Source organism: Corvus kubaryi, unplaced genomic scaffold (assembly GCF_017639235.1).
Source record: "Corvus kubaryi isolate FWS band 111438036 unplaced genomic scaffold, C.kubaryi_AGA036_p1.0 split1-131, whole genome shotgun sequence".
In the NCBI taxonomy this organism is placed as follows: Eukaryota; Metazoa; Chordata; class Aves; order Passeriformes; family Corvidae; genus Corvus; species Corvus kubaryi.
In genome coordinates, this window is record NW_024582073.1 from 26,759,015 (window position 1) to 26,783,941 (window position 24,927).

Consider the following 24,927-nt stretch of genomic DNA (forward strand, 5'->3'; position numbering starts at 1 on the left):
AGGATCTAAGATGTCCTGCTTGTTCCTGCAGTTTGTGCTGAACTGTTGGTGTCCTTCCAGCTCCTTCCACACTGCTCTGTACATGTGCTGCCACTGGCATTCGGGAAGTGAATTCCTCTTTTCCTGGTGGTGACAGGATGCTGGGAATGTCAAGGCACGTGTTTCTCTGTTATCCCTGCCTCTAAACACCCTGTCCATCTCTTTGAGGGTAAAAATAAAGCAGCTTTATTTGATTTCTGGAAAAAGCCAGACAACAGTGCAGGGGTCAGAAAGAGGCATCCCAGCCCTCCCCATCCCACTGTCTCAGCTGTTGCTTCCTGAGAGACAGAAGCATGTGGTCGCTAAAAATACCCTGCAAAGAGAATACACTCTCCCTCCAATGGGAGAGGATAAATTAAGCCGAGTTGTAATATATACAACTTCTTGTGGTTGGGAGAAACTTTTCCCAACGTTTTGGAGAGGGTTTTCCTAATGAAGCAGAAATCCCAGCCGTGTCCCATCCCCGCATAGGTCGGCGATATTGTGCAGAGCATCTCCGGTTCCTGCCTCCTCTGCTCCCACCCCCTTGCCCTCCTATGGGAATCGATGTGGCCAGGGGTGGGGGGAGACCAGCCCTCCTCTTATAAGCGTGGCCTTGCAGCACGTCCAAGTTGATAGGAGTGACGGGAGATTTGGCTTGCTCCAAGATACCCACCTCCCAAGCCTTGGGGTCCCCTGGGATGACCAAAGGAGGAATGGAGTCAGTGGAAGTGTTCACAACTGAAGGCAAAGGCAGGGGTTTGAAAGCCCAGAAGGAATTCTTGCCTGGGGATGTCATCTTTGCAGAGCCAGCCTATGCAGCCGTGGTTTTTGACAGGTAAGAGAAAAGCGCTTGTAAAACTCAGAGGGAAAGTAATCTCGCTGCAAAATTTCATCCGACTGGTTGTATAAAAGTTTGGAGGTGTCTGGATGACATCAGAGAAGGGATCGGAGGGAAGTCAGAAGCACTTCTCTAAAGACACATTCACAGCTTGTAGTGAATGTCCTTCCCGGGGCTCAGATCAGCTTTTTCACTTTTCGTATGGTGCAGTTTGTTTCCAGGGCGTGACCTTGTGAGGCGCTTGGTAACCTTTTAGAAATGCAGTGAAAGTTGCATGTATTCAGTGCCTCACAAAACCAGCCCCATGCTACGCTGCAGTGAACTGCTGGGAGTTAGTGTAATTCAGGTGCACAGGAATCTCAGACTGACTTTGCTGAAGTCTCTGATGGGAAATACATGATAAAAACGAGTTCCATTGTGCTCTGCTCACGTGTGCCATCCCCAGCTGCACTTGCAGCTTCATCATCTGCTGCCCTCCAGCTAGGAGGTGGTGGGGGTCAGCAAGTGACTCTGTTTGTTACAGAGATTTAGTATTTACTGCTGGCTGAGCTAACTGGAGACAAGTGTCTGCTTTTGCTCTTTCAAGAGACTGGTTTTAAATTTATGTTCACACTGATGTAGCCACACACTGAGTTCTGGTGCAAGGATATTTTTCTTTTCTGCTGCTTGTTTTAATCACAACATTCACTCAACCTGTGCTGCTGGTGTGGCTGGTAGGTGCCCACTTCTGCCCTTTGAATCAGTGGGATTCACTTAAATAACCTGGAAGAGAAAAGATGCAAAGAACCAATTTCTATGTTGATCTCGTTTGGGCTAAATCTAAATTAAAGCCTCTGAATTTGTTCACAGAATTTGTTCAGCATTATAGCATGCTAACTGAGAATAGAATGTCGCCTGAATTTTTAAACTGAGGACTTAGCTGAAGGTTTCATTCTGAGCTTAGGAAAGTTATAAGTGTTCTTCAAGGGCATCATGGTGAGTCCTGAGACTGAAATTTTAGCCCCAAACAGCCAGAAACTTTAGTAAATACCCTGTACACTAAGCAAGGCTGTGAGCAATTCTGCTTAACTGAGTTTTCTCTGATTAAATCAGCTCTGTTAGCGAAGTCTGGGACACAAGCAGAGGTCGTGCTGCTGTTTTAACCCCGGTCATCTTGCAGCTGAAGCTGATCAGTGCCACTGTGTGATCTGACAGTAGCAGAGAATTGGGTATTAAATGGAGAGAGCAAGAAATAAGTTTTTTGTGTCTTTCACTGTTTCCTTGTCCTTTAACTGTTAGTGGGTGAACATGATTATGAATCTTTGCCATAGCAAGAATGACACCTTTAGTTTTTATTTTAGTATGTCATTGCAAGAGCTCACATTAAAAATGTCATTTTTCACTTTAAAATGTTGAGTTCTTGAAGTCTTCACCCTGAGCTCAATTACAGGAGTTGGTGACAAAATCATTTCTCCTTGATGTGTCCTTTTAGATCTCGTACTTCAGTTTCACTCGTGTCACTAGCTGGAATTTTGTGGTGATTTTCTTCAGAAGTGCCTATGGACAATTATTTCTCTCATATGCCTTATTAAAAATACTTTTTTTTCTTAAACCACTGAAACATTTAGACTTTTGATGGTGGGTTAAAAACATTTTTTGTTCTGTGTGAAATGTTGCACCATGCATAGAGCAGAGCTGCCCATGCTGAGGAGCTACAGCTTTGCTGCTTTTTCAAATGTCACTTATGTAACATGAGATAAGGGCAGAAGTTATCACTGCATCAGCTCTTAGACTGCAGACTGTGTTTTAGGCTGAGGTTTCCAACAGAAAACCTCAGATGGGGGGAGATGTGTTTCCCTGCTTCCCTCCCTTCCTCCCCATGCTGGGCTTGTTTAGCTCCCAGAGGGCAGGTCTAGAGGTTGAGCAGCAAGGAGTCAAGGTAAACACAACCCTTTTCTGCAACTGTTGTGCAATAATAATGGATTCATACCCTCCTGTGACACATTTCACCCCAAAGCACTGAGTATAGGTCAGTGGTGAAACGCAGTCCCAAAATCTCCGAAAGAGAAGAAATGCTTGTTGATTAGTGCTTGGCATGGCATAGCCTGGGCCCGAGATGTAATGGAAACACACATTTTTCTTGTGGAAATCACCCTGATGCTTTTCTTACACACCCAGGGCTTTGGTTTTAAAGGTACCTCCTACTGCTGTCCCAGGGTATTCAATTGCATCAAGCCTCATTGAATTGATTTCTGTCAAAGAAGGGTTGCCTGCATCCTAGTATTCTTTATTCCTACAAGAATAAATCCACCCCGGGCCATGGCAGCTGATTTTACCCTGAAAGAACTGCTGTTGTCTCTGCATGGATGAAGAGTTCAGGGAAGAGGCATGTGCTTTTCCTTGTCCTCAAACACACATGTATAGGTCCTAAAATTGGTGTCTATTAAAAAGGGCCTCAGCCTGCACAGGCAAACCCAAAATCCAGAGTCCCTCATCCTAACTTGACTCAGTATCTCCCATGTCTTGCTGAAAGCACTGTGTATGTGTACTATGGAAAAGGGATTAAACTATGAATGATTGCTGGGTTTAAGTGTTTGGCTCAGGTCCTACCAAATATGTGACCCTATTTTCCAGAGATCTCAGCTTTCTTTGTGCATAAAGACCACACAGAAGCACCAGAGTGTTTGCAGCCCTTTGAAGAACTCAATCTTTTGGGAAGTCTGTTCCCAGTCTGTGGGTGTTGACCCCCTGATTTTGCTGTTGAAAGCTATATGGAAGGCAGTTGTACTGCAGAGGTCAGTGATCTTCTGTGTGGCTGCATAGGACATGCAGGCAAAGCAAAGGTCATTTTGAGATTAGCAGGAGCAGCCCTACAGAGATACAACACAGTTGTGCTCTCTAAAACACAGCTTGAAATGGAAATCAGGCTGGGATATCAGCCACAATTTACCTGGCCAATAACCAGGTGGTCAAGTTTAAAGTCAGCAACAAGTTACACGTGGGAGCTTTGACAAGCTGCCAGGCAAATAAAATGTGATATCTGTACTTACTGCCCAGAAAGTCAGACCTCAGGGTTGCTGTCACTGCTGGAAGCTGCTTGGAGAGGCTCTTCCAGGGCAACTGGATATCACAGCACAGACTTCAGCCTGACTTACGTATGTAGATAGAGATAGATGCACAGAGAGATGCAAGGAGCTGTTGAACCAATTTGGACCTGAGGTTGTCACCCCACTGCACTTTATAGGTGTCTGTCCTCCAGTAGGAGGCTGAGTTTGAGAAGGTGTGGAGATTTTATTTTGCTAGAAAAAGGAGAAATGTTTTCTTTGACAAAACTCTATCATCAGATGTCCCTGCAGAGCCTGACACTGGACTCCTGTGTCCAGACAAGTGAATCCAACACTAAATGCTGACATAATCAATGGAACCCTATAATGTGCAGTGAACACAGACATCTACCTTTGAGCTGAATGAATGAATCTACCTTTGAACTGAGTGTGGTGGTGTTACCTCTACTCTGACACAGGGGGTACAGATGAGCACATCTAGGTGTCTAAATCTACAGGCTGCATCCCACTCTGGAAAGCCCCTGAAGGTCACAGGGACCCTGGAAGTCCCTAAAGTCGTTAAGGCTGGTGAGGGCTTGTACTCTTCAGACCAATGATGGTCATCTGAGCAGCAGTTTCTTACACAGTGTCAGAGAGTTTTAATCTAGAAGTACATAAAACTCAAAGAAAAATGAGGTTCCTATAAACATCAGTCAGCTCATAGTTAGATTTTAAGGCCAGGGTATGACTCACTAGGCTAACCCTGGTCATTGGAGGGGGGGTTGGACTAGATGACCTTTAAAGGTCCCTTCCAACCCAAACCATTCTTATTTTATGATTCTATAACTTTGTCCCTTAACCCAGTGTTTACTGGATGTTGACTCCTGTATCAAGCCTGTTACTTCTACCTGAATGAGAGGAGGCTGCTTAAAGAGATGGTGAATACTGATTAAAAGGGGGTGCAGAACTCTGTGTGATTTCCAGGATAAATCGTAGACACAGCCTGATCTCTGTTTGATTCAGCCTTGCTGTTATCAGCTGAAATACTGCTCTGAAAACACCACTGTCAGGCCTGCTTTGCTCTGAAGTAGAAGCAGAAAGCTGGAAATACATCTCAAGCAATTTTTTGCTTTTGTTGCGGTAATTTTTCAACTTGCAAAGCCTCTGAGCCTCTCATTGAAACTTTCTCTAATCCTTCCTCCCTCTTTGCTGTCTCCTTGAAGAACCCAGGTCTCCTTTCCTCTGTCACCTTCACGGTGACAGCATTCCCAGTGCCTGGGCTCAATGTACTGTATGGGACCTTCTCCTCTGACACATCAGTTGGCTCTCAAGCCTGTAGGAGCTTACATTTCCTAAAAGCAAGGGGATGCCTCATATGTCTCTGTCAGCCTTTGCCAAGAGAAGGTTTGCTCTTTAACCCGTGGGGTTTGAGGGACAGTAGTCAAGGAAAACAGTGTCATGTTGTGGAAAGCCAAGATCATCTGAAGATCTGCTGGATGAGTGATCTGCAAATTGCTAAAAACTGACATCATGCAATTTTTGCACTTCTTTTTGATGTATGAAAGAGGCTGAAAACATTTTCCGAGAAAACATGGGGAGCTCTGTTATTGTAGTTGAAATGACCTAGAGATATAAGAAATCCAAAATTTTCCATAACAGCATGACTGAAAAGATTGTGGGAACAAATTCGCTGAGTTGATACTGATAAAAACTGAGAGCTAATGTGATCATATTCACATTTTAAAAAATGTTCTGGGGTTTGATTTCTTTATTATTATCTCATTTGTTCAAAACTTTAAATAAAACCTGGGAGAAAACCTAGCTTTTTTTAAAGAAAACCTCCCCCACACCTCTAAGAAGAGGCTGGGAAATCTTGTAATGAAAGACTAAAAATAAAATAGTCACAATTTATTCTAAAATAAATCCTCCACTCAAATCAGAAAAACTAGGATATGTCATCCCTGACATTTTAAAGGAGAAAATACTAAGGTCAAACCCTTTTTAAAGTAGCAAACCCATTCTTATGCTAATAATTAATCTTTAGGTAGCAGGTGCATTTCCTTAGGCTGTTGTTTTTAATGAAGTGTTACAGCCCCTGCTTTGAAAGCCAAGGAGACTTTACCTACATCTTAAGCTGTTCTTATGCTGTTCTCTGTAGCAGACTGAGGAGAGAGTTGCCCTGCCAAGCAATAATAAGTAGGACTTAGGTGTAAGTTAGGCCATCTGTGTGTATCACCTGTGATGCACAGAATAGCATGAACCCATGTTAAATAGTTTGTGAGCTACTCACTGTGTCCATCAGCTACTCAATGAAATCCTCCTCTGTTCTTTGCCCTAAAGCCATCTCACCTGGCTTTTCCAGGCCAATGAATGAGATGTTGTGGGTGCTGGATGGCAGATGTTTGGGTTGTGCATGTCTCAGAGATGAGGCTAATACATTTCCTGTGACAGTGCTCAGCCCTCTGTCCTGGCAGGTCCAACAGACCTTAATCTGTCTGAATCCAGTCCAAGCAGTCACAAGAGATATTTGCTTCTTCTGCTTTCACTGTGAGCCGTGCTTGCAGGAGCCATGGTTTAGTTGTCAGTGCTGTTACCTCTTGCATTTGTTGGCTGGCACACTGAATCACTGCTTTTGTCCTTTAATCCTGCTACACCCAGGATTAGCTGTGGCTGTGCCTCTCACCTATGTAACTCCAGAGAACGTGAGCCCTTCAGAGTTCAGCTCGGCTGATGCTTGGGTGGGAGGCCAAGGAAACCTGAGTCTCCCCAGAAAGTCATTCAGTGAATCTGTCAGTGGCATCTGCCCTCTAAGTCAGTCCCAAATCCCTGACCTGGCAAGCTTGTGATGGGCTGGAGGCATCACTGTAGTAAGGAAGATCCTGCTTTTGGGCAGGGTGAGAAGCAGTTCTCACTATATGTGGAAGAGGGCAGTGATCACCTCAGAGGCCACGGCGTGCACAGACACAGCAGAAAGCAATTGTGTTGTTGTGTGGTAAAGCAAGGGAAGCTGAGCAGCAAGAGCCAGGGGCTTCAAACCTCCAGGGTTCCTGGGTAGGTGCCACAGCAGAAGTCACCTCCCCAGGGTTCTCCCCAGGAGCTTTGAGGCTGCCTGGCCATGCAGCATGCTGACGTGTGGATGTGGGCTGCTCTCTGTACTGGGAGGAGAGGTCTGGGATACCTGAAGCCATTTTGGGTTGTGTTAAACACTTTCTAGACCAGACAGAGGTTTTACAGACCAATGATTTCCACAGGCTGAGAGACTTAAATTTAATCTCAGGCTGCTTCACTCGGAGAACCCTAACGCTGCAGAGAGAGGAGGCTGTGAACACTGCGAGCCTTCGGTGTCTGGGTGTTGTCTGTCTCCAGGACAGATGGTATCAGAACCCAGCCAAGGGAGATCCCCACTCTGCCATTCCCTTTTGGGCCATCCAGCTCTGAGCTCCTCTGACACAGCAGGAGTTTGCACAACTGCCAAGGGGCACCTGGGGGATTTAGGTGCTTGCAAATGCTTAAGCGATGTTAGTTGAAGATTTAGGCAACAGATCTCAAATACTTGTGTCTCCTGACTCTTTTACTGTTCCAAGAGTTGAGCCCAGGTCTCTGGAGTCCTGGTAACACACTGTATCAATAAATCCAGTCTTGTTTGACACCATTTTGGGGCACGGAGGATCCCATAATGGTTTTGTAAGAGATGCAGTATTTCTTACACCTGCCAGACAGATTAGCCACGAGTAATTGTCTCTGCAGTTTCAATACCACATGGGCTGTTCCTTTGCTTTCTCAGAAAGTCTTGTATAACTTTTTTAGTGCATTTCTGCATCTCCTCAGAAATGAGGGATTTCCAGAGCTGGTGGTAGGTTCTGCCAGCCAGGTTTGCTTTGGAAAATCTGGAGACCCTGTGCAATAAACAGCAAAATGCAAAGCCAGCATTTCAGTATTTTTTGGTTCTCAGGGAGCAAACTGAGGGGAGAGAAGCACCTGTTGGAGGACTTGGGTTTTTCTGCACCATGCTCCCTTCCAACCTGTCATTCCTGTCTACAAGGAAACTTCTTTTTTTTTTTTTTTTTTTTGCTTTCTGACTGCCCTTAAAACACCCCAGTGGCAGGAGGGACCCCCATTCCCCATGTGAGATATCTCCCTGTGCTTCCTGGCACGACGTAACCATGTGGGTTTTATCAGCTCTCTGGCTCTGCTTTGCCTTACAAGGAGTGTAATCTCTCTTGCACCTCTCTGTCCCCCTGACCTGACAGCTGACAGAGCACAGCCTCACATTTCTCACCAGCTCTCAGCTTTTCCATTTGACAAAGCAGAGTTGGCTGCATCCCCCTTCCCAGACATGCTTCCCCCTGCCCCATCCCAGGTGCTTGCCTTGCATTGGGCTCCCTCCAGCACTGCTCACTTGCCTAAATCTCATTTTCCAAACCTCATTTTTGCACATGGTTTTGTCTGCTGGGGGTCATCCTGCTTTTAAATCAGTGGCCCTCTTTATCCTGCAAGAGCCAAGGCACACGGTAGATTATGTCAGCAGCTCACATATTTTCACAGAAAAGAAAATGCATTTTAAATGGACTGTGATATAAATATGCATATATATGTGTGTATATATATATATATATCTATGGGTATAGTAGAGAGGCAGGACAGTCTTTGGGCTGCATTCTCTGGGACTGTGAGTCTGATTCCTGCTTGTGACATATCCTCCTTATGGGATCATCAATAATTTTTTTATTTCCTCGTGCCTCAGTTTCCCCATTCTGTGTTATGAACAATGATAAATGTGCCCTAGACCATGAAGCCTCTGAGGTCCCTGAGCTTTTTGCAGTGAGGAGAAGCTCCCTTCTGGCACCAGCAGTGGCTGAGTGATGGGAATTTAAATTCTCCTGTACTGTCAAGCCTGGCTGGAGGCCCAGAAGAAGTGGGCGGTTGCCTGGAGAAGCAGACAGCTGGAGACACCAAATCAGGCAGTGAAAAGCCTTCTCTAGCAGCAAGGGGAAAGTCCCAAAATTTTTTGGACAGGAGACGAAAGTGTCTCCTCCTCCTTCTCAGTGAATTAAGTTCTAGGAGCAACAGCTGGACATGTGAAGGGGCTTATGGGGGAGGTTTTCCCTCAGTCTGGGACCCTGGACACTCTCAGAGGGAGGATGTGAGGTCAGATTTCTTCAGCAGTATCCTCTGACGCACCCCTCCCTGGGTCTGGGTTATAGTTACATGCATACAATTGAAATCCTCTTTTGAATCCCCCAAAGATGAAATACCCCTTTTGAAGGAGTCCCAGTTACTCCATGACCATTTAACTTACAGCAACAGCACTGGGCAAGAACACAAGGATTAAGCTGGGTAGGATGTTTCTCTATCCTCCCCAAAAATCACGAAGAGTCCGTTTTAGTGGCTGCAGGGAGCCCAGGGGTGCAAAGCTGGCGGGATCTTTGCTGGGCAGAGCTGGCCCTCGCTGATCCAACGTGTCCTTCTGTCCTTCCAGCCTGATACACGTCATCTGTCACACCTGCTTCAAGCGGCAGGAGAGGCTCCACCGCTGCGGGCAGTGCAAGTTTGCCTATTACTGCGACAGGACCTGCCAGAGAGCGGCCTGGCTCAACCACAAAAATGAGTGCTCTGCCATCAAGAGGCACGGCAAGGCACCCACCGAAAACATCAGGTGAGAGCTGGCCCCGGCAGCCCGGGAGAGGACAGGGCATCCCGTGGCAAGGAAGAGCTGGGTGGCCTGATTTGGGCAGGGTGGAGGTGGGAGAAGGTTTAGGAAAGTCCAAGAGCATGCTTGAGTTGAAGGGATAGGGACCTGGAGGAGCATCAATGGTGCAAAGGATGTGCTATTTTTTTTCTCAGTTCTGTGCCCCAAAAACTCTGAACATGGTGAGGCAAACCCACCCTGGATAGTTTAGAAGGTGTGGGAAACTGGGGAGTAGGTGGAAAAGTGAAAGAGGAGATGGGCTCTTCCCCAAGTTGCCTATAGGATACATTAATTTGTCTTCACGTTCTGGCCCTACCATAAGAAAATGAGAGGGATCCTCAAGGAAATGGGAGCATTTGTGGAGGGCTTGGGACCTGGGGGCCTGTTGCACTTCTCCAGGTGAGAACACAGGTGCTGGGACAAAACCCTGCATATCTCCCTTTCCTTCAGAAGGCTGGGGATGGTGACCATCCATCACCCATCTGATGCTGAGCCTGTCTCAGTCAGTCTGCCTGCACACCCTTTCCCGCTCCAGGAGATGAATTTTGATGGTCCTTTGTTCTCTCCTTGTGGTGGTGGTGCTGTAACACCTGTGGCTGTCTCCTGGCCAGGCTGGCTGCCCGCATCCTGTGGAAGATCGAGAGGGAGGGCAGCGGGCTGTCCGAGGGCTGCCTGGTGTCCATTGATGAGCTGCAGAACCACGTGGACAGCTTTGGCGAGGAGGAGAAGAAGGAGCTGCGCATGGACGTGGAGAGTTTCCTGGAGTTCTGGCCACCCCACTGCCAGCAGTTTGGGATGCAGTTCATCTCCCACATATTCGGAGTGGTATGTTAGAGGGGTGGGAGTGCAGATGGGGGAGGGTTTGTAATGCCAGCTTTTGGGAGGAACTCTCCAGCAGGTCTGATTTGAGGATGGGTGACTTCATCCCATTCCCCGCCTGCTTCTCCTCTGCACTGACACTGGGAAACTGAGGCATGGCAAGGGCTGAAACATTTTGGCTGTCTAAACATGCAGACAAATGGTTGGCTGAATCATAGGTGCTGCATTTTCATCACAAGTCCCACTGGGCATCTCTCTGCACCTGGGAGAGCTGAGAAAATCTAAATATGTTTTTTAGTAAATAAATCTAGAATATATTTGAATATAGCAGATCTGTTTTAGTAAATACATTAATATCTATTGATACTGTGTGCATTCAATTTTTTGCATAGCCGTAATATATAATAAAATCAGTAAAAAATACTCAATATATTTAATAATATCCATTACTAACTTGTTAACTACAAAGTTTTGTTCTCAGTGTAGCAGGGAGGGAAATTCCAGTTAAGGCTGAGTTGCTCTGCTCCCAGCCCTGGGTATCCCTGCACTATCCCCTCAGCTCCCAACACTGCCAAGAGGAGACACATGCTCTGCTCACCCCTCTGCAGGGGCTGCTGTGCAAGACAAGCTGGCCTTTGCCAGTCCCAGTATAGGGAGAGGACACAGCATCCTTTGGTACCCACACCACAAAGAAAATCCAGTCCACTGGACACAGGGAGACCCTATGTGCTAGTGACCAACACAGCTTCTCTGTGGAGAAGCAAGGAAGTACCGAAAATCTACAGAATCAGTTCACAAAGGAAATAAAACTATTAACCGGGTAAAATAATCAGTGACTGAGTTAATTATTTCCTTTGGTTTATTCTATCACATTTTCTCTTTGCAGATATTGTTTATGCTTGTGACTGAAAACTGTTCTGTTCCTATGTGATAATAGTGTATTATCTAGGAAAGTAAAATAATTCAGTCTTGGAATATATGTCATGCAAAGTCATCATTCTGAAAATCCACAGCAAAGACTAGTAGCTGCTTTTTATGAGCTTTGAGGGCAACCCAGCAAACATGACTGATGACCAGGTTGAATGCAGCAGTAAAGGTTAATTTCTAACTGATACCTATTTTCATGAGTGTGAACTTTGCTTTCTGCTGGAATTGCCTCAAAATCATTTTCCTATGACCTTTTTCTGAATTATTTGCAGGAACCAAATATATGGAAATCAATGCACGACCAAACCAAATTTATCTTAGACCTCCCAGGTGAACACTGACAGCAAATACTCCATAATGTTTACTCAGCTCTGCCTTGGGCTGGTCCTTCTGCATGAGTCCTGCTTTGCTTCTCTTGATGTTTTATCCTGACTGGAGTGTTTCAGCTTTTTCTCCTTTAATGCTTCTTCCTGCCTGTGTTTTGGGACTAGATCAGCTGCAATGGCTTTACCCTCAGTGACCAAAGAGGACTGCAGGCTGTTGGTGTGGGAATCTTCCCCAACCTCTGCCAGGCCAACCACGACTGCTGGCCCAACTGCACTGTTGTCTTCAACAATGGCAAGTGAGTGGATTTCTTTTGTTTGGTGCAGCAGGCATGCATCCTAACAGGCAACTCAGCAGGCTCTGTCACCCCCAGAGTCAGGTCCCTGCCCCAGAAAATCTATTCTTTCTTATTTCCTTCTCTAGCTCAGGAAAAAAAGCCCGAACAGTATTTTCTTGCTAAAGACAACCTGGTTTCTCTCCTTGTTATTTAAAAAATTATCATCTGATACACTGACAAATACACCAGATTTGGCCCCAAATCCAGCAACCAGCAAAGAATTTTTCCCTGGTTTCTTATCAGTTTTGTAATTAGACTCAAAATAGGTAGATAAAGTAGTGAGTAGCTGTTTAACTCACCCCTCATATTGAAGCTTCATTTATAGATAGTTAAGGAGTAATTCCATGGAGTAAATTATTAAGAATTATTCTAAGTCCACAGTCCAAGAGTTTCTCATAACCGAAGCTTGCAATCAGCTGTGTATCAGTATCTGCTGGTGTGTTTATAACCATTCCTAACACAGTCCCCATCCGGTGAGACTGTACCATCCCAACTAATCACTGATTAACTCTTCAGCAATGAGACTTTAATGACAGAAGTGTTTGTTATCTGCAAGCAGAGTCACCTGCGAGTGCAGGATGCTCTCAGCCTCTGGGCATTCCCCATTCCCACCCAAGTCCTGTAAGAAAACCTCTGCAGGACGAGTGAGATGGAATAACATTCAGTGGGAAATGCAGGGATGTTTCAGCAGAGCTGGGTGTGGAGGTAGCCCACAAGAGGAGTGCTCTGCCCTTCCCAGTTTCCAAGCCATGGCAGGTATAAACTGCTGTTGATTCAGAAAGTTGCAGTGTGTGCAAGACATTAACTGTGGGAAATTGCTTGCCAGAAACTGCACAGCCACAGGATTTCCTCTGAACTTTCCACCGTGATTTTACAGCTACCTGTCTTTACTAAACTTTAGTGCTCTAATTTAACCCCCCCATCCCCAGCCTCTCCTTTTTTGACTAACACATTGCTTCTCCACTCCAGTTATCACTGCTGGTTTTCCCTGATAAAACTACACCAGCATTTACCAAGCAGCTGGTAAATGAGCCAAGAGAAAACAAAACTGCATTAGGATTATTACCTTGGTGGGAAATACGGTCTGATCCAAAGTCAGGTTGGAGTCTGTACTGTGATATCCAGTTGCCCTGGATTGGATCCATAGTGGGGTGGTGGGAGAGCCACTCCAAACAACTTCCAGCAGTGGGGCAGGTAACCAGCAGTGATAACAGCCCTGACTTTCTGGGTAAGTACACGAATGGCATTTATTTGCCTGGCAGCTTGTCAAAGCTCCCACATGTATCTGGTTATTGACTTTAAACTTGACCATCTGGTTATTGGCCAGGTAAATTGTGGCTGATATCCCAGTCTGATTTCCATTTCAAGCTCTGTTCTAGAGAGCACAACTGCTGATGTCAGTGGAGACCTTTCTGCGCAGGAGATTTAGTTCCTGCCAAATGTCAGGAGCAGGTTTTGCACATTCCCTGACCTAGACCACTCCTAAACTCACAGTGCCAGGGCAGCTCTTCATCAAGTCCTCTATGGCCCAGTGATGGACAGTTTGGTCCTGGCAGCTGCATAGCAAAAGGGAAGTTCTCATGCAGTGCCGCAGGAGCCAGGAACAGGGAACTCCCTTGTCTCCTGTCAGTACAATGTCCAGTGCTATGCCATGTACCCATTTTATTCGTTGTTGTATGTGTGTAAACCGCAGGTGTTTGTTTTGTCTTTCAGTCATGAGGCTGTAAGATCAATGTTCCACACACAGATGAGGTGGGTTGGTCTTGAAAGCATCATTCTCCTCCCTGTGCCCCTCATGCCCTGTGTTTAATGGAAAAGATGCAAAGACCCCAAGGGGCTCCCTCTGTTTGCACCAAATTTCACTTTCCCTGTTTTCTAAACTTCCCTCCTCCCCTGTGTAAAGCCCCACTAAACCCAAACCTCACTTAACTCTGCATTTTGTAGTAAATTAGAATGATAGTGGTAATACTATGACTGTTTTCCCCAGGGTGAATTCCCTGTCTGCCTTCCCACCCTCTCCCTTGGCTTCCTCTCTGTCAGTATTTCCCCTCTCCACTCCTCATTTCTCCTCCCCTGACCATGGCAAGAGCATCAAAATCAGAACAAGGTCTCACTAATCTTGTGCAGCCCAAAATAAAACCTTGCATATTAGGAGATGAGAAATGACTGTGCTACTGACACACTAAATACTCTACATTTCTTCTGCAACAAACTGTGCCCGAGGAATGCGTTGCCTACAGTAGCAGTACCATGAGATGTAGGTTTCAATTCCTTTTTATCATAATCCATGATTAATGTTCCACCTTTTAATGATGCCACTGTTACCTGATCCGAACTAAATAAATCACAAAAATATGTGCAAAAAAATGTCTCTGCTTAACTCATGGCATTTGGTATATTATAATCAGTGTTCTTAAGGGGACACTGTTGTGTTTTAAAATTTAATTTCAAGCGGGCATGGAGTTTCCCCAAAGAAGATGTGAAATACATTTGAAGTGCTCTTCTTCACAATTGAATCTTATTCAGTACATTATAGATAGGGCCATAAAAAATGGGGCAAAAGTTTCACTTCTGATTAGCATTGCTATTTGGGGCAATTTGAGTTTTGAGCTATCAGGCACTCGCTGTGCCTGTGCATGCAGCTATCAAGGTCCCTGCTGCTCATGGCAGACACTGGGGAAAGAGCCCTGGACAAGCTCAGTGGTGTGCTCCTTGCTGACAGTGGCTTTTTAACTACAGTATTTAAAATATGCCATGTGTTTCCTGGCTTACCCCAAAGGCAATCAATCCCCTCCGCACAAGGGATGGCTGCTTAAAATACTCCTACAGTGCTTGGGCTATCAGGGGCATCATGAAAGTCAGAGGCTTGCTTTTGCTTCTCTGGTTGCATGACTCACTTCAACGAGCATCCTGTTAAGTGTGAACAAGAATGTTTATAGTGTAAACCTTTAGGATGGGAATTGCTCTTTTTTATGCACTTCCTCCTGGAGGAGCAGGTTGCACCTCTCTCTGTCTGGCATTTTCCCGTGGTTGTGACATGACTAATAGCTGCCCTTTGTGACAATGGCATGTTTAGTGATAAATTTTGTACAAAATATGTTGCTGTTATGACAACACCCAGAGAAGGTCAAGACCAGCCGAGGAGAGGAATTTTGACAGCAGCTTTAGCAGAGCTGGAAGACTCAGAGCAACACCCATGGTGCTGAGAGCCTGTAACAGGGATTCCAAGGGAAATAAAAGGGAATTACAGGAGAACTACAACCCCTTTGCAAAATCATGATCACAGAGAATAAGTCATGTCCTCCCCAAAATACTTACTTTTAATGCACCTGGTGATACCTGTGAGTCCTCTGCCACCTCTGCCTTTAGTGAGGCTTTTGTTGGGTTCCACCTAAAGCACCTCATGTTCAGATGGGAGCCAGCAGGTCCCCCTGAGGTCCATCTCAGGGCAGACATGGACATTAAACACATTGTTGAGCTCACTAGTAGTTGGGAGAGGAGATGGACACAGAAGAACCACCTCACAGTTTGTATTTGATGGATTTTTTCCCAATTCTGGCCAAATTCTCCAGCATGTTTAGCCCCTGCAGCTGAGAGATGGCCCAGAGTAACTGGGAGATTCAGTGTGTAGAGTGAAACAGCACAGGAATAGTTCTGAGTGCCCACATTATTTAAGACCTTTTGCAGGGAATGACATGACAGAAAGGCAGGTACAAAGGTCTGGCTTTCCAAATCCTGTCATCAGGGGCTTGCCGTGGATTTCAGTAAGAGACTGGCAACTGAATTGTGGTAATAGGTCAAATGAGCTATTTGAAAATAGACTCTTTCCAGATAATTATTTCTAAGCTTTTATGTGGAAATGCATGAACATGGTGAAAGCATCTCTTATGCAGCACCCAGGGGGAATTTGTCTTAACTTTTCAAAGTGAAAACAATACCGAAGGCAGCACAGCTCAGGATCTGGGAGTATAGCCAGGGGTGTGTGGGTAGCATGCAAAGCAGTACTTAAAAAAAGACCCCAAATCCAAACTGAGCATTTTGGTGTGTATTTCTGATCTCAGTGGGGTTTTTTTCTGGTGACATCTGCAACAAAATAAAAGTTGATGTCTAGGTTCAGCCCCCATCTGGATAAATTAATGAAGCCATAACCTGTTTATAGCTCAGACCTTTACATATCCCTGCCAGGGACTTGCAGAGGGGCAGGAAAAACTGGTGTGAGTGTGTTCTTGCTCTGTATTCAGTCAACCAGACTGCTGTTTACCTCTGCACTTCCTCCCTGAAGACTTAAAGCAGTGCCTTAGGGTGAGGGCTCACCTCTGCAAGGCAGGGCAGGACACAGGATTTGTTCCTGATGGCTCCGTGGCTCCACTTCTGCTTCTGCTGCTTCTCCAAGTGCACATCCAACCTCCTCTGCCCTCAGGATCGAGCTGCGGGCTCTGAGCAAGATTTCTCCAGGGGATGAGCTCACTGTTTCCTACGTGGATTTCCTCAACCTGAGCGAGGAGCGGCAGAAGCAGCTGAAGAAGCAATATTACTTCGACTGCACGTGTGAGCACTGCAAGAAACAGCTCAAGGATGACCTGATGCTGGCAGTGAAGGCAGGGGAAAGCAAGGTATGGTTTGTCCTGCTGTGTCCAAAGCCAGTGGTGGCTGCATCTCCTCCACCAAGGTGTCTGCAGGTCTCCAGGACTGTGGTTTCTCAGCACGGGGACACTATAGGAACAGAGTCAGATTTTGGCAAAAGCATGACTAATGACAATAGGTAAAATGAGAACAGAACTAAACCTTGATTGGACACACCACCAATTCAAGCCCAACATGCAAGGCCAGCTTAATCCTTACTATGCAAGATAAGCGCAGTTTTTAATTTAAAAAAGCCCCCAGAAGGTGCCTTTAACCTAAAAGTCCATCAATAGACAGAATGCAAAAATATTGGAAAATTAGGTCTAGAGCTAAGAAAAATGCTGGCATTTAGATCGTGGTTGGGTGGTTTTTTTGTTGTTTTTGTTTGTTTGTTTGTTTGTTTTCTGAGAAACTGCAAGGGAATCTACATTTTGAGCAGCAGAAAGAGAAATGTGTTGCAGGTGATTGTGGCGACAGGACTGTTTGCTGCTGAAGCTCTGTGGTTTGTACCATCACACCAGCTCCAGGAATGTGGGAAGCCTGAACATCCAGTCCCTCTTTGCAAAGGCCTGTCACAGGGAGTTTGCACCATCGCTTGACGTTTTTGTGTGGTTGCTGTGGGCAGATTGACTGTGAGGAATTAACATGTTTAAGTGCTCATTTTTAAGTAATCTCTCTTTTCCTGGGAGGTCTCACAAGTCATCGAGCAGGAGGGTATAAGGCTGCGTCTTGCTGTTGGCAGTGGGAAGTGCTCCTTGGTCAACTGCTCCAGTTTATGAGTGTGCTGGCAGCTCTAGGAGCTTCTTTTTAGTTCCTCTACCCAAGGATATAATTGCTCATAGGTTTGTGCTCTCTGGCAGTGTTAGCTTGGGGGGTTTTCCTCCTGCAAGCCTTATAAAGTGTGTAAGGGAAGGGAAAGTGAGGCAGGGCAATTAAATATATCATCAAGTCATTGATCTGCACTGTTGAGCAGTCACACCATGAATCACAGTGCAGCCCAGGGAATGATGTGGAGCAGGTGGGAAACCAAACAGAAAAGGTGGGATGAGGAAATGTGACCTCAGACCAGCAGTGCCACCAGGAGAGACCCAGTGAGAGGCACCTTCCTGGAAAGGAGCACAGAACCCTCAGCCTCCCGCTCAGGAGGTGCCAGGAAGCCAAGCTCAGTCTTGTAACTCTTCTTTCAGAGAGATGGCAGCCAGGAAAGGCTGATTATTGCAGAGTGTAAATCTCTCCTTGAGAAAGGTTTAGAGAAATATTATCAAGCTGATATAAGGGAGCTCCCTTATGGGAGATAGGACATGGGATAGAGGAGACCCTTTCCTTGCTGGGTCAAGTTCTCTAGTGCAAAAGACCCTGCTTTATAACTCCATTTTAAATTATCAAGCTTCATCTTACAGCTAATCCTGGCTACTGTACTTCTCCACTTACAATATAAAGCTGTCCCAGAGCTCAGTTCTCTGATGCAGAAGGATTTTTTTCCGGCTTTCTGCAGAAATATTTTTGAACACATTCCCCAGTAGACAGCACAAAAAGATTCCAACTCTCATTCAACACCTGCTATCAAGCCTTGACTGAACAGTGAAACCATAAATCACAGAACGATTTGGGCTGGAAGGGACCTTTTAGACCATCTCCTTCTGTCTCCCCTGCCATGGGCAGGGACACCTTCCACTAGGGATGCACCATCCCCTTTTGGTGAGCATTAGAGGTGCTGTGTGCCACACAGCAGGAAAACACATGCTTCTGGGGGAATGTCCTCCACAACCTGAAGTGCTTGTGCAGAAAAAGCCTGTTAGCATGCAAGGTGCATGATTTCAGCTATTAAAAATACACCCCATCCACAGACAATAAGGATCCAGGCTGACCTCACCCACAGAGCACGTCGGCTGGGTCGCATTTCCTGAATGCAGGCACGCTTGCCTGGGAGCAGCAGCGCTCGCAGCTGCTTGGAAAAAGTGCTAGGAATACACGGGAGATTGACAGCTTCCATCCTCAACAGCTGCTCCGACCTCCAGTCCTTCACCTCTTCCAAAGAGTAGCAAAGTTCCCATTGTTTATAATGGTAACAGACTTACAAGTCCAGTAAAGGCAAGGGAGGATTTTTATTAGACAAAGCCACCATGGGAATGCTGTTTAAGGTCCCTATTCTGGGAGTCTTGACTCAGACAGCCCAGCACTGATGTTAACATTGCCTTTGGATGTACTCTGTGCCCCAGGGTACCCTGTGTGCTGCTCAGACAGCTGCCCAAATCTGATTAGCTACAATAGCTTCAGTATAAGACTATAGAAAAATAAATCATAACACAAACGTATCCATAAATAGATGGGAGGTAAATGGCTCTGAAAACTACTGGTTTTCCCTCAATACTAAACTTTGAAGAGGATTTCCCAACTAGATGCATTTCAGATTCCTCAAAAGTCTAATTGACCAGGTGTAGGAAAAAAGACAACAGGAGAGTCCTATAGTCCTACAATCTTTGCATCCTTCATTGCAATGTTGGGTCTCTGCTTTTGATCTACACCCAGAGGTCCTTCCTGGCTGCTGGCTCTGCTGTGTATCTCCACACCAGGCTCTTCCCAAAAGTTCCTGGAGTCACGTGATTGTGGGCTGATTTCAGGTGTCTCATTTGTGAAAAGGAAGGTCATGATAGCTAGAATAGATGGAAAATGCAAACTTGAAGGGCTCAGAGAAGCACAAGATGAATGGTTGTGCTGGATATTATGTTATATTTCAGTATTAAAGCAAGAAAGAAGAGGCAGCTAATTATGAGCTCATTAGTGTTTTGACAGGTGTTCCTAATGTGCTTCACGTCTCTAAATGCATAGTGAAACACAAATTTCTTTAAGGTGTGCAGGAAAACACATTTCCCTCTCTGGGTGCAGCTGGAATCTGAGCTCAGCCATCTTAGGGTGTTTGGAACTAATGACAGCAATTCTCAGGGTAGGTAAAATTCAGGGATCTTTCCTATTCCACCCATCTCTGACTCAAGAGCCTAATTTCTCTCAAGCAGCTGTACTTGGAACACCTGATACTCACCAGCTGGTGGCTTTCACAGCCTCTTTGGTATCTCACAAGACCTCTCAGTGGCAGGGTGAATTTCCAGAGGGGAGGAGTGGCAGGGAGAGTTGAGGAGCCCAGTCACACTTGTCAGAGACATGGCCACTACCCGGATGGGTAACACTCTCGCTGAAGTCAGCAGGACCCATTTCAGCTCATTTCAGCCTTGGGCAGGTCTGAGGGACACGCTGGTACTTTCATCCAGCAGTAGGAATTGGGTGATGTGGGAGACATCCCACTAAGCCGACTGGGGCCAAGCACGCTTTCAACCAATATATTTTGGAAGTGTGAGGCAGTGTGTTTTCCTCATTGGTTTTCCTAATGTTGTTCCCAGCCCTCTGCAGACACGGTGAAGGAGGTGATCCAGCTCTCCAAGGACACGCTGGAGAAGATCAACAAGGCCCGCATGGAGGGACATTACCACGAGGTGAGTCCTGGTCCTTTTGCTCTCTTGCTGCACACACACTGCCCAAGAAAGCAGGCCTTGTCCCCCTCTACATTTGGGATTTATGGATGAAACAACCTCCCCATTGCTGTAACCTGAATATCCCCATGTGCTTCCTGCCCTCCTGGAAGCTCAAATTGAAGAAGCTGACACTGGTTTCTGCCCTCTGTGAAGGACAACCGTGTCTGAGACATCCCACACTGACTTCTTTTGTAGTGATGACACAAGGAGATTCAGGTGACTTCAAGAACCTCTGACTGACACGGGTGTTGAACCAAGGGCCTCCTGGTGAAAATCATGAGTTACAGGGCAGGTGTAAGAAGTCAGCTCTGCCAGGTAGCCTCACAAAAAGAAGGACAGTGGGTTTGAGAGTGGGATAAGACTGTCAGGGGTCTTTGCCTGTGTTGATCACTTCAGCACCTTGTGTTGCTCATTTGTCAGGTGCTGAGAATAGGTGTGTGGTTTGGTAGAAACATGTCCCATCTGGGGCAACAAAGGCAATGGGTGACAGAGCTCAAGTAATTTCTTTTTTTCTCCCTCTTTTGCTCACCCAGGAAATATTTAATTGTTCTCCTCAGAGTGCACTCGAGGTTGAGTAACAACCTCTGGGTTTTAACTGTCTTTGGGAAAAGGCTGAAGCCTAGAGCAGAAATCAGGACACTGAATCACGGCTAGGTCAGGCATGGAACAGTGCAGCTCTGTGTCTCCAGCCCCAGGGGGTCATTGAGAGTATTCCTGTCACCAAGTGCTTTCAGGAGGCTGGGTGGATGGCACTGGGGTGTAAGAGTCCTGTAGGCACTTGGTACCTGACAGTACCCAGCCTCCTGGAGTCTTTCTTCTGAGCAGAAGACATCACGTTTTCCTCACCAGTTTTACGAGTGTAACCTTGGAGAGAAAGCTTTGAGTGCCAATCATTTTGCTCGGCTGATGTTTCTTAACAAATCAAAGCACATCCTCTCTTCCCCAACCTTCACAGAGGCTGACTTGGCCTCTGGGACTGGTAAGGACTGTCCAAGCCACAGGGCTTTGGTGTGGCAGCTTCAGGCCCAAAGTCGCTTGGACTTACCCTTCCTCTCCCTGCTTCCTCCACGCTCAGGTTGTGAAGCTGTGCCGTGACTGCCTGACAAAACAGGAGCCTGTGCTGGGGGACACGAACATCTACCTGCTGAGGATCCTCAGCATTGCCTCCGAGGTGCTCTCCTACCTCCAGATGTTTGAGGAAGCAGCTGACTACGCCAAGAGGATGGTGGATGGCTACCTGTGCGTCTGTGCCCTACTTCTGGCAGCTCTCTGTGCTCACGCAATGTTAAGCTGTGTGTTACAGGAATAATTTTCTTAATCTACTCCCATCAAGGCAGTGGTGATGAAATTCAGATGGGGACTTTTTTGTACCACCAGACAGACAGAAACCCCTTCTTAAATGCACAAGAGCTCCCAAACACCTGGATGTACTAAACTGGAACTGGCAAATGGTTTAGGAACATCTTTCATTAGCCTTTTTGTTTGGTCTCAGAAGCATCTCAAGGCTGCCCTGATAGCAAGACACAGAGCCTCGGTGCAGGACAGAGAGGCTGTGACTGCAGGAGATGGCCTGTTCCCTGCACCCTGCAGGAAGGAGAGGTCAAAGAGGAAAGAGAAGCCATGTCAAATGGCTGTCACTCAAGACATTCCCTCACTCTTGAATAGTACATGGGTTTTGTCTTGGCTAATTCTATAGTCCTGTGCTAAAAGCTCAGTGAGAATAAAGAAATTCAGATTTAGTTCACATAGATCCAGGGTAAATCTCACATTAAAAATTATGTGCTTTATTATTACTGAGGTTTTATGACAGGAATGATGAGTATTTAACAGGAAAAGAAGAAAAACAATGGAAACTGTAGAGAAGAGAGAAAAGCCCAATTCATCGTATCATTCACTCTCCTGCTGAGACCATCTCACACTCATTGCCTGTCTTTTTGGTCAGTTCTACTCCAAAAAGCCTGTGATATTTTGTTCTTTTGCAGAGGGGTGACAGAGTCACCTCCCTGGCTTGCAGGCCTGACAAGCAACTTCATGTCCCAGCCCTGGCACTGAACTAATTGACTGACACAGAGGAAATTCCTTCCCCTCCGTGTTCCTCAGTTTCTCAGGCCACGGTAGTTTCCTTTCTTGCTTTAAGTGCCAATTCAAAATGCCAAATAAGCCCTTGAGGGCAGGTTTTCAGCTAAGTCCAATCAGCTTCTAACTCTGCTTCAGCTTTTAAAGTTGGATGCAGAGGAGCGGTTTCAGTCTTCCCGCCTTAGGCGCTGACAATTCCCAGGTATAGGGATGCATCTGCAGAGGGTGAGATGAACATTTCTGGAGTTTCTGGAACCACCTGTTTCTCTTCCCACTTTGAATGAGAAACTGGTGATTTTTGCATTTTCACTGCTCCAAGTGTGTCAAGTTAAGTTGGTGCCACCTGAGCTGCGGGGTCAGATCTGGGTTCTGTTTGTGCCAAAATAATGACAGAGATTGGTGTTCTCTTGGCATAAGATGACAGACCTTGGCTTTCTGCAAGCCAGGTGTTGAACTTTCCCAGTTCACATCCCATCTTTCACAACTTGTGCCCCTGTACAGCTCTGTCCTTGAGTAATGTGTCCCTGACCCTTTCTAAGAAGGGAACATTTCAGGGGAAAAGGCTGCAACAGGCTCTTCACCTGAGTAAACTATCTGCTCTTTGGCAAGCATATCATGTCAATGACACTTTTGGGAACCCAGATTTCTCCTGAACTAAAATTACCCAATGTTTTTCCAGGAAAATATACCATCCCAACAACGCGCAGCTGGGGATGGCCGTGATGCGGGCAGGAGTGACTCACTGGCATGCTGGCCTCATTGAAGCTGGCCATGGCTTGATCTGTAAAGCCTATGCGATTCTCCTGATAACCCATGGACCTTCCCACCCAATTACCAAAGACCTGGAGGTAGGTGTCATCTCCTGTCATCTCTGTTCTCTATCTGGACAAGATTAGAGTCAAGCTGTGGAAACAATCATCTGTAAGGGCTGAGAGATGTATTAAGTGCTGACTGCTTCATACTGGTGCTGTGGCTTTATCTAGATTATGTTATATTCTGCTGGGAAATGCATGTCCTTTCTTATTGGAAATTTTCTTCCCTGAAAAATACCTCTTTTTCTGCACCAGAACATACATGAGAAATGGCAGCTGAGCCCCTGACTCTTCTTTGAAACTGCTGTGCCCAAAGACAGAGCCTCCTATTCTTTCAACGGCCTGATTTCACTGCTCTCAGATGGATGACGTTGCAATTTGAGTACATCAAATTACGTATGGTGGATGTTTACCACCTGATTTTCTTTACTGGTGTCCACTCTTCTTTATTTATCACTCCCCATTCCTCCTAAGCAGCAGTGTATTTTTTCCTCAGATGACTGATGACTGCATTTCCTAGCTTAGAGTCAAGATCTTGAGATCCCAGGGAATTACATCTGCTCAGATGTGAGGAATTACTTACAATTTCAGCTGGGAGTCTATCATTTCTTTAGCCTTTAATTCACTTGATGTGACCTGTTGGCTTTATAGCATTCTCCTTTATTACTCCCGAAAAATTATAGGATACCACATGAAATCCTTTATTGATGTCTTAGTCCCCATATAGCAGAGCTATAACCTTTATTAGTGCAATTTTATATCTTCAGAAAAATTAATATCTACTACCTCAAGCCAATCTGTTCACTGTTTCCATATGTGTAGCAAAGGATGAGACACAGCACCTCCATTTCTGTGTTTCCTTTCACACTTTAGGAGGAAAATAGTGGATATAAGGCACATGCTTATCTCTGTGCTCCTAAACAAAGGGTTGAATAAATGCACAGAGGGGTGTAAAAATGTATCCTAAAACCCCTTCTGATCCTCTGCTGTAATGCAGCACTAGGAATGACTCTGGTGATGACGAATCCTGGGGTGTAAAGGGTGCAGCTGTGGGACTGAGCATCCCTCTCCTCCCACCTGAGGTGACCCCCACGCTGGTGATGGGCCAGGCCCAGGGTGTGGATGGGAACTGCACTCACTCCCTGGCTCTGCACAGCATCACCTCTAGGTTCTGCATCGGTTTTGGGAGCATGAGGCTTCCCAGTAGCCTGTGGAAAAGCTGCATGCAGGAAAGGCTGATGCCTTCCTCAGTACACAGGCAAATGGGGTTGGAGAAAGAACAGAATATCTGTGTCCAGTCAGCTTTGGTCCTGCTGGTAGGACACCGAGGGCACGGTGCCTCAGTCATTGCATGGCCTAGGACATCCCCTGGGGACAGTGCCTGTTTTCTGGCAATGTTCTATTCACTTGCTTCGAGGTCCCCTGCATCACAGGGTTTGTAACCTGCTGTGTCCCTCAGGTCATGCGTGTCCAGACGGAGATGGAGCTGCGCATGTTCCAGCAGAATGAGTTCATGTATTACAAGATGAGGGAAGCTGCCCTCAAAAACCAGAAGATCCAGGTCATGCCTGAACCCAGCAATGAGAATGCACCAAGCCTCTTCCACAAAAAGGAATAAACCCTGAGCTTGACACCAATTCATGCCTGCTGGGTAACATCACCTGTGGCACTTCCAAACATTGGGAATATGATACAACAGTGTGATATATCCATAAGGACTGTTTCCAATGGCACAAATCTGACAGCATGGACCTGCTGGGGGAGCATCCTGAAAAATCTTCAGAGGGCTTAAAGCAGAAGAGGTCCTGGCAGAAACAACACTCTTCTTCTATCACTAAGGCATTAAAAATCAAAGCAAAAAACCCTGTTATCAAATTATTTACATTTTTATTGGAAGCCTGTTTCTCTCTA

At 46.0% G+C, this 24,927-nt stretch overlaps 1 protein-coding gene across 2 annotated transcripts; it reads left to right on the forward strand.

Moving 5' to 3' along the window:
• The first annotated feature begins 473 nt into the window (after positions 1 to 473).
• On the forward strand, positions 474 to 24,927 carry SMYD1 (SET and MYND domain containing 1). 2 transcript variants are annotated; one of them, XM_042053509.1, is made up of 10 exons: positions 474 to 856; positions 9,362 to 9,538; positions 10,183 to 10,396; positions 11,809 to 11,939; positions 13,692 to 13,730; positions 16,399 to 16,591; positions 19,997 to 20,089; positions 21,204 to 21,367; positions 22,884 to 23,052; positions 24,476 to 24,927. In XM_042053509.1, the coding sequence occupies exons 1-10, from the start codon at positions 720 to 722 to the stop codon at positions 24,632 to 24,634; spliced, it is 1,476 nt and encodes a 491-aa protein (XP_041909443.1). In that variant the 5' UTR covers positions 474 to 719; the 3' UTR covers positions 24,635 to 24,927. The 2 variants fall into 2 exon arrangements, with proteins under 2 accessions (XP_041909443.1, XP_041909444.1); XM_042053510.1 differs by lacking the exon at positions 13,692 to 13,730 and having other exon boundaries at positions 477 to 856.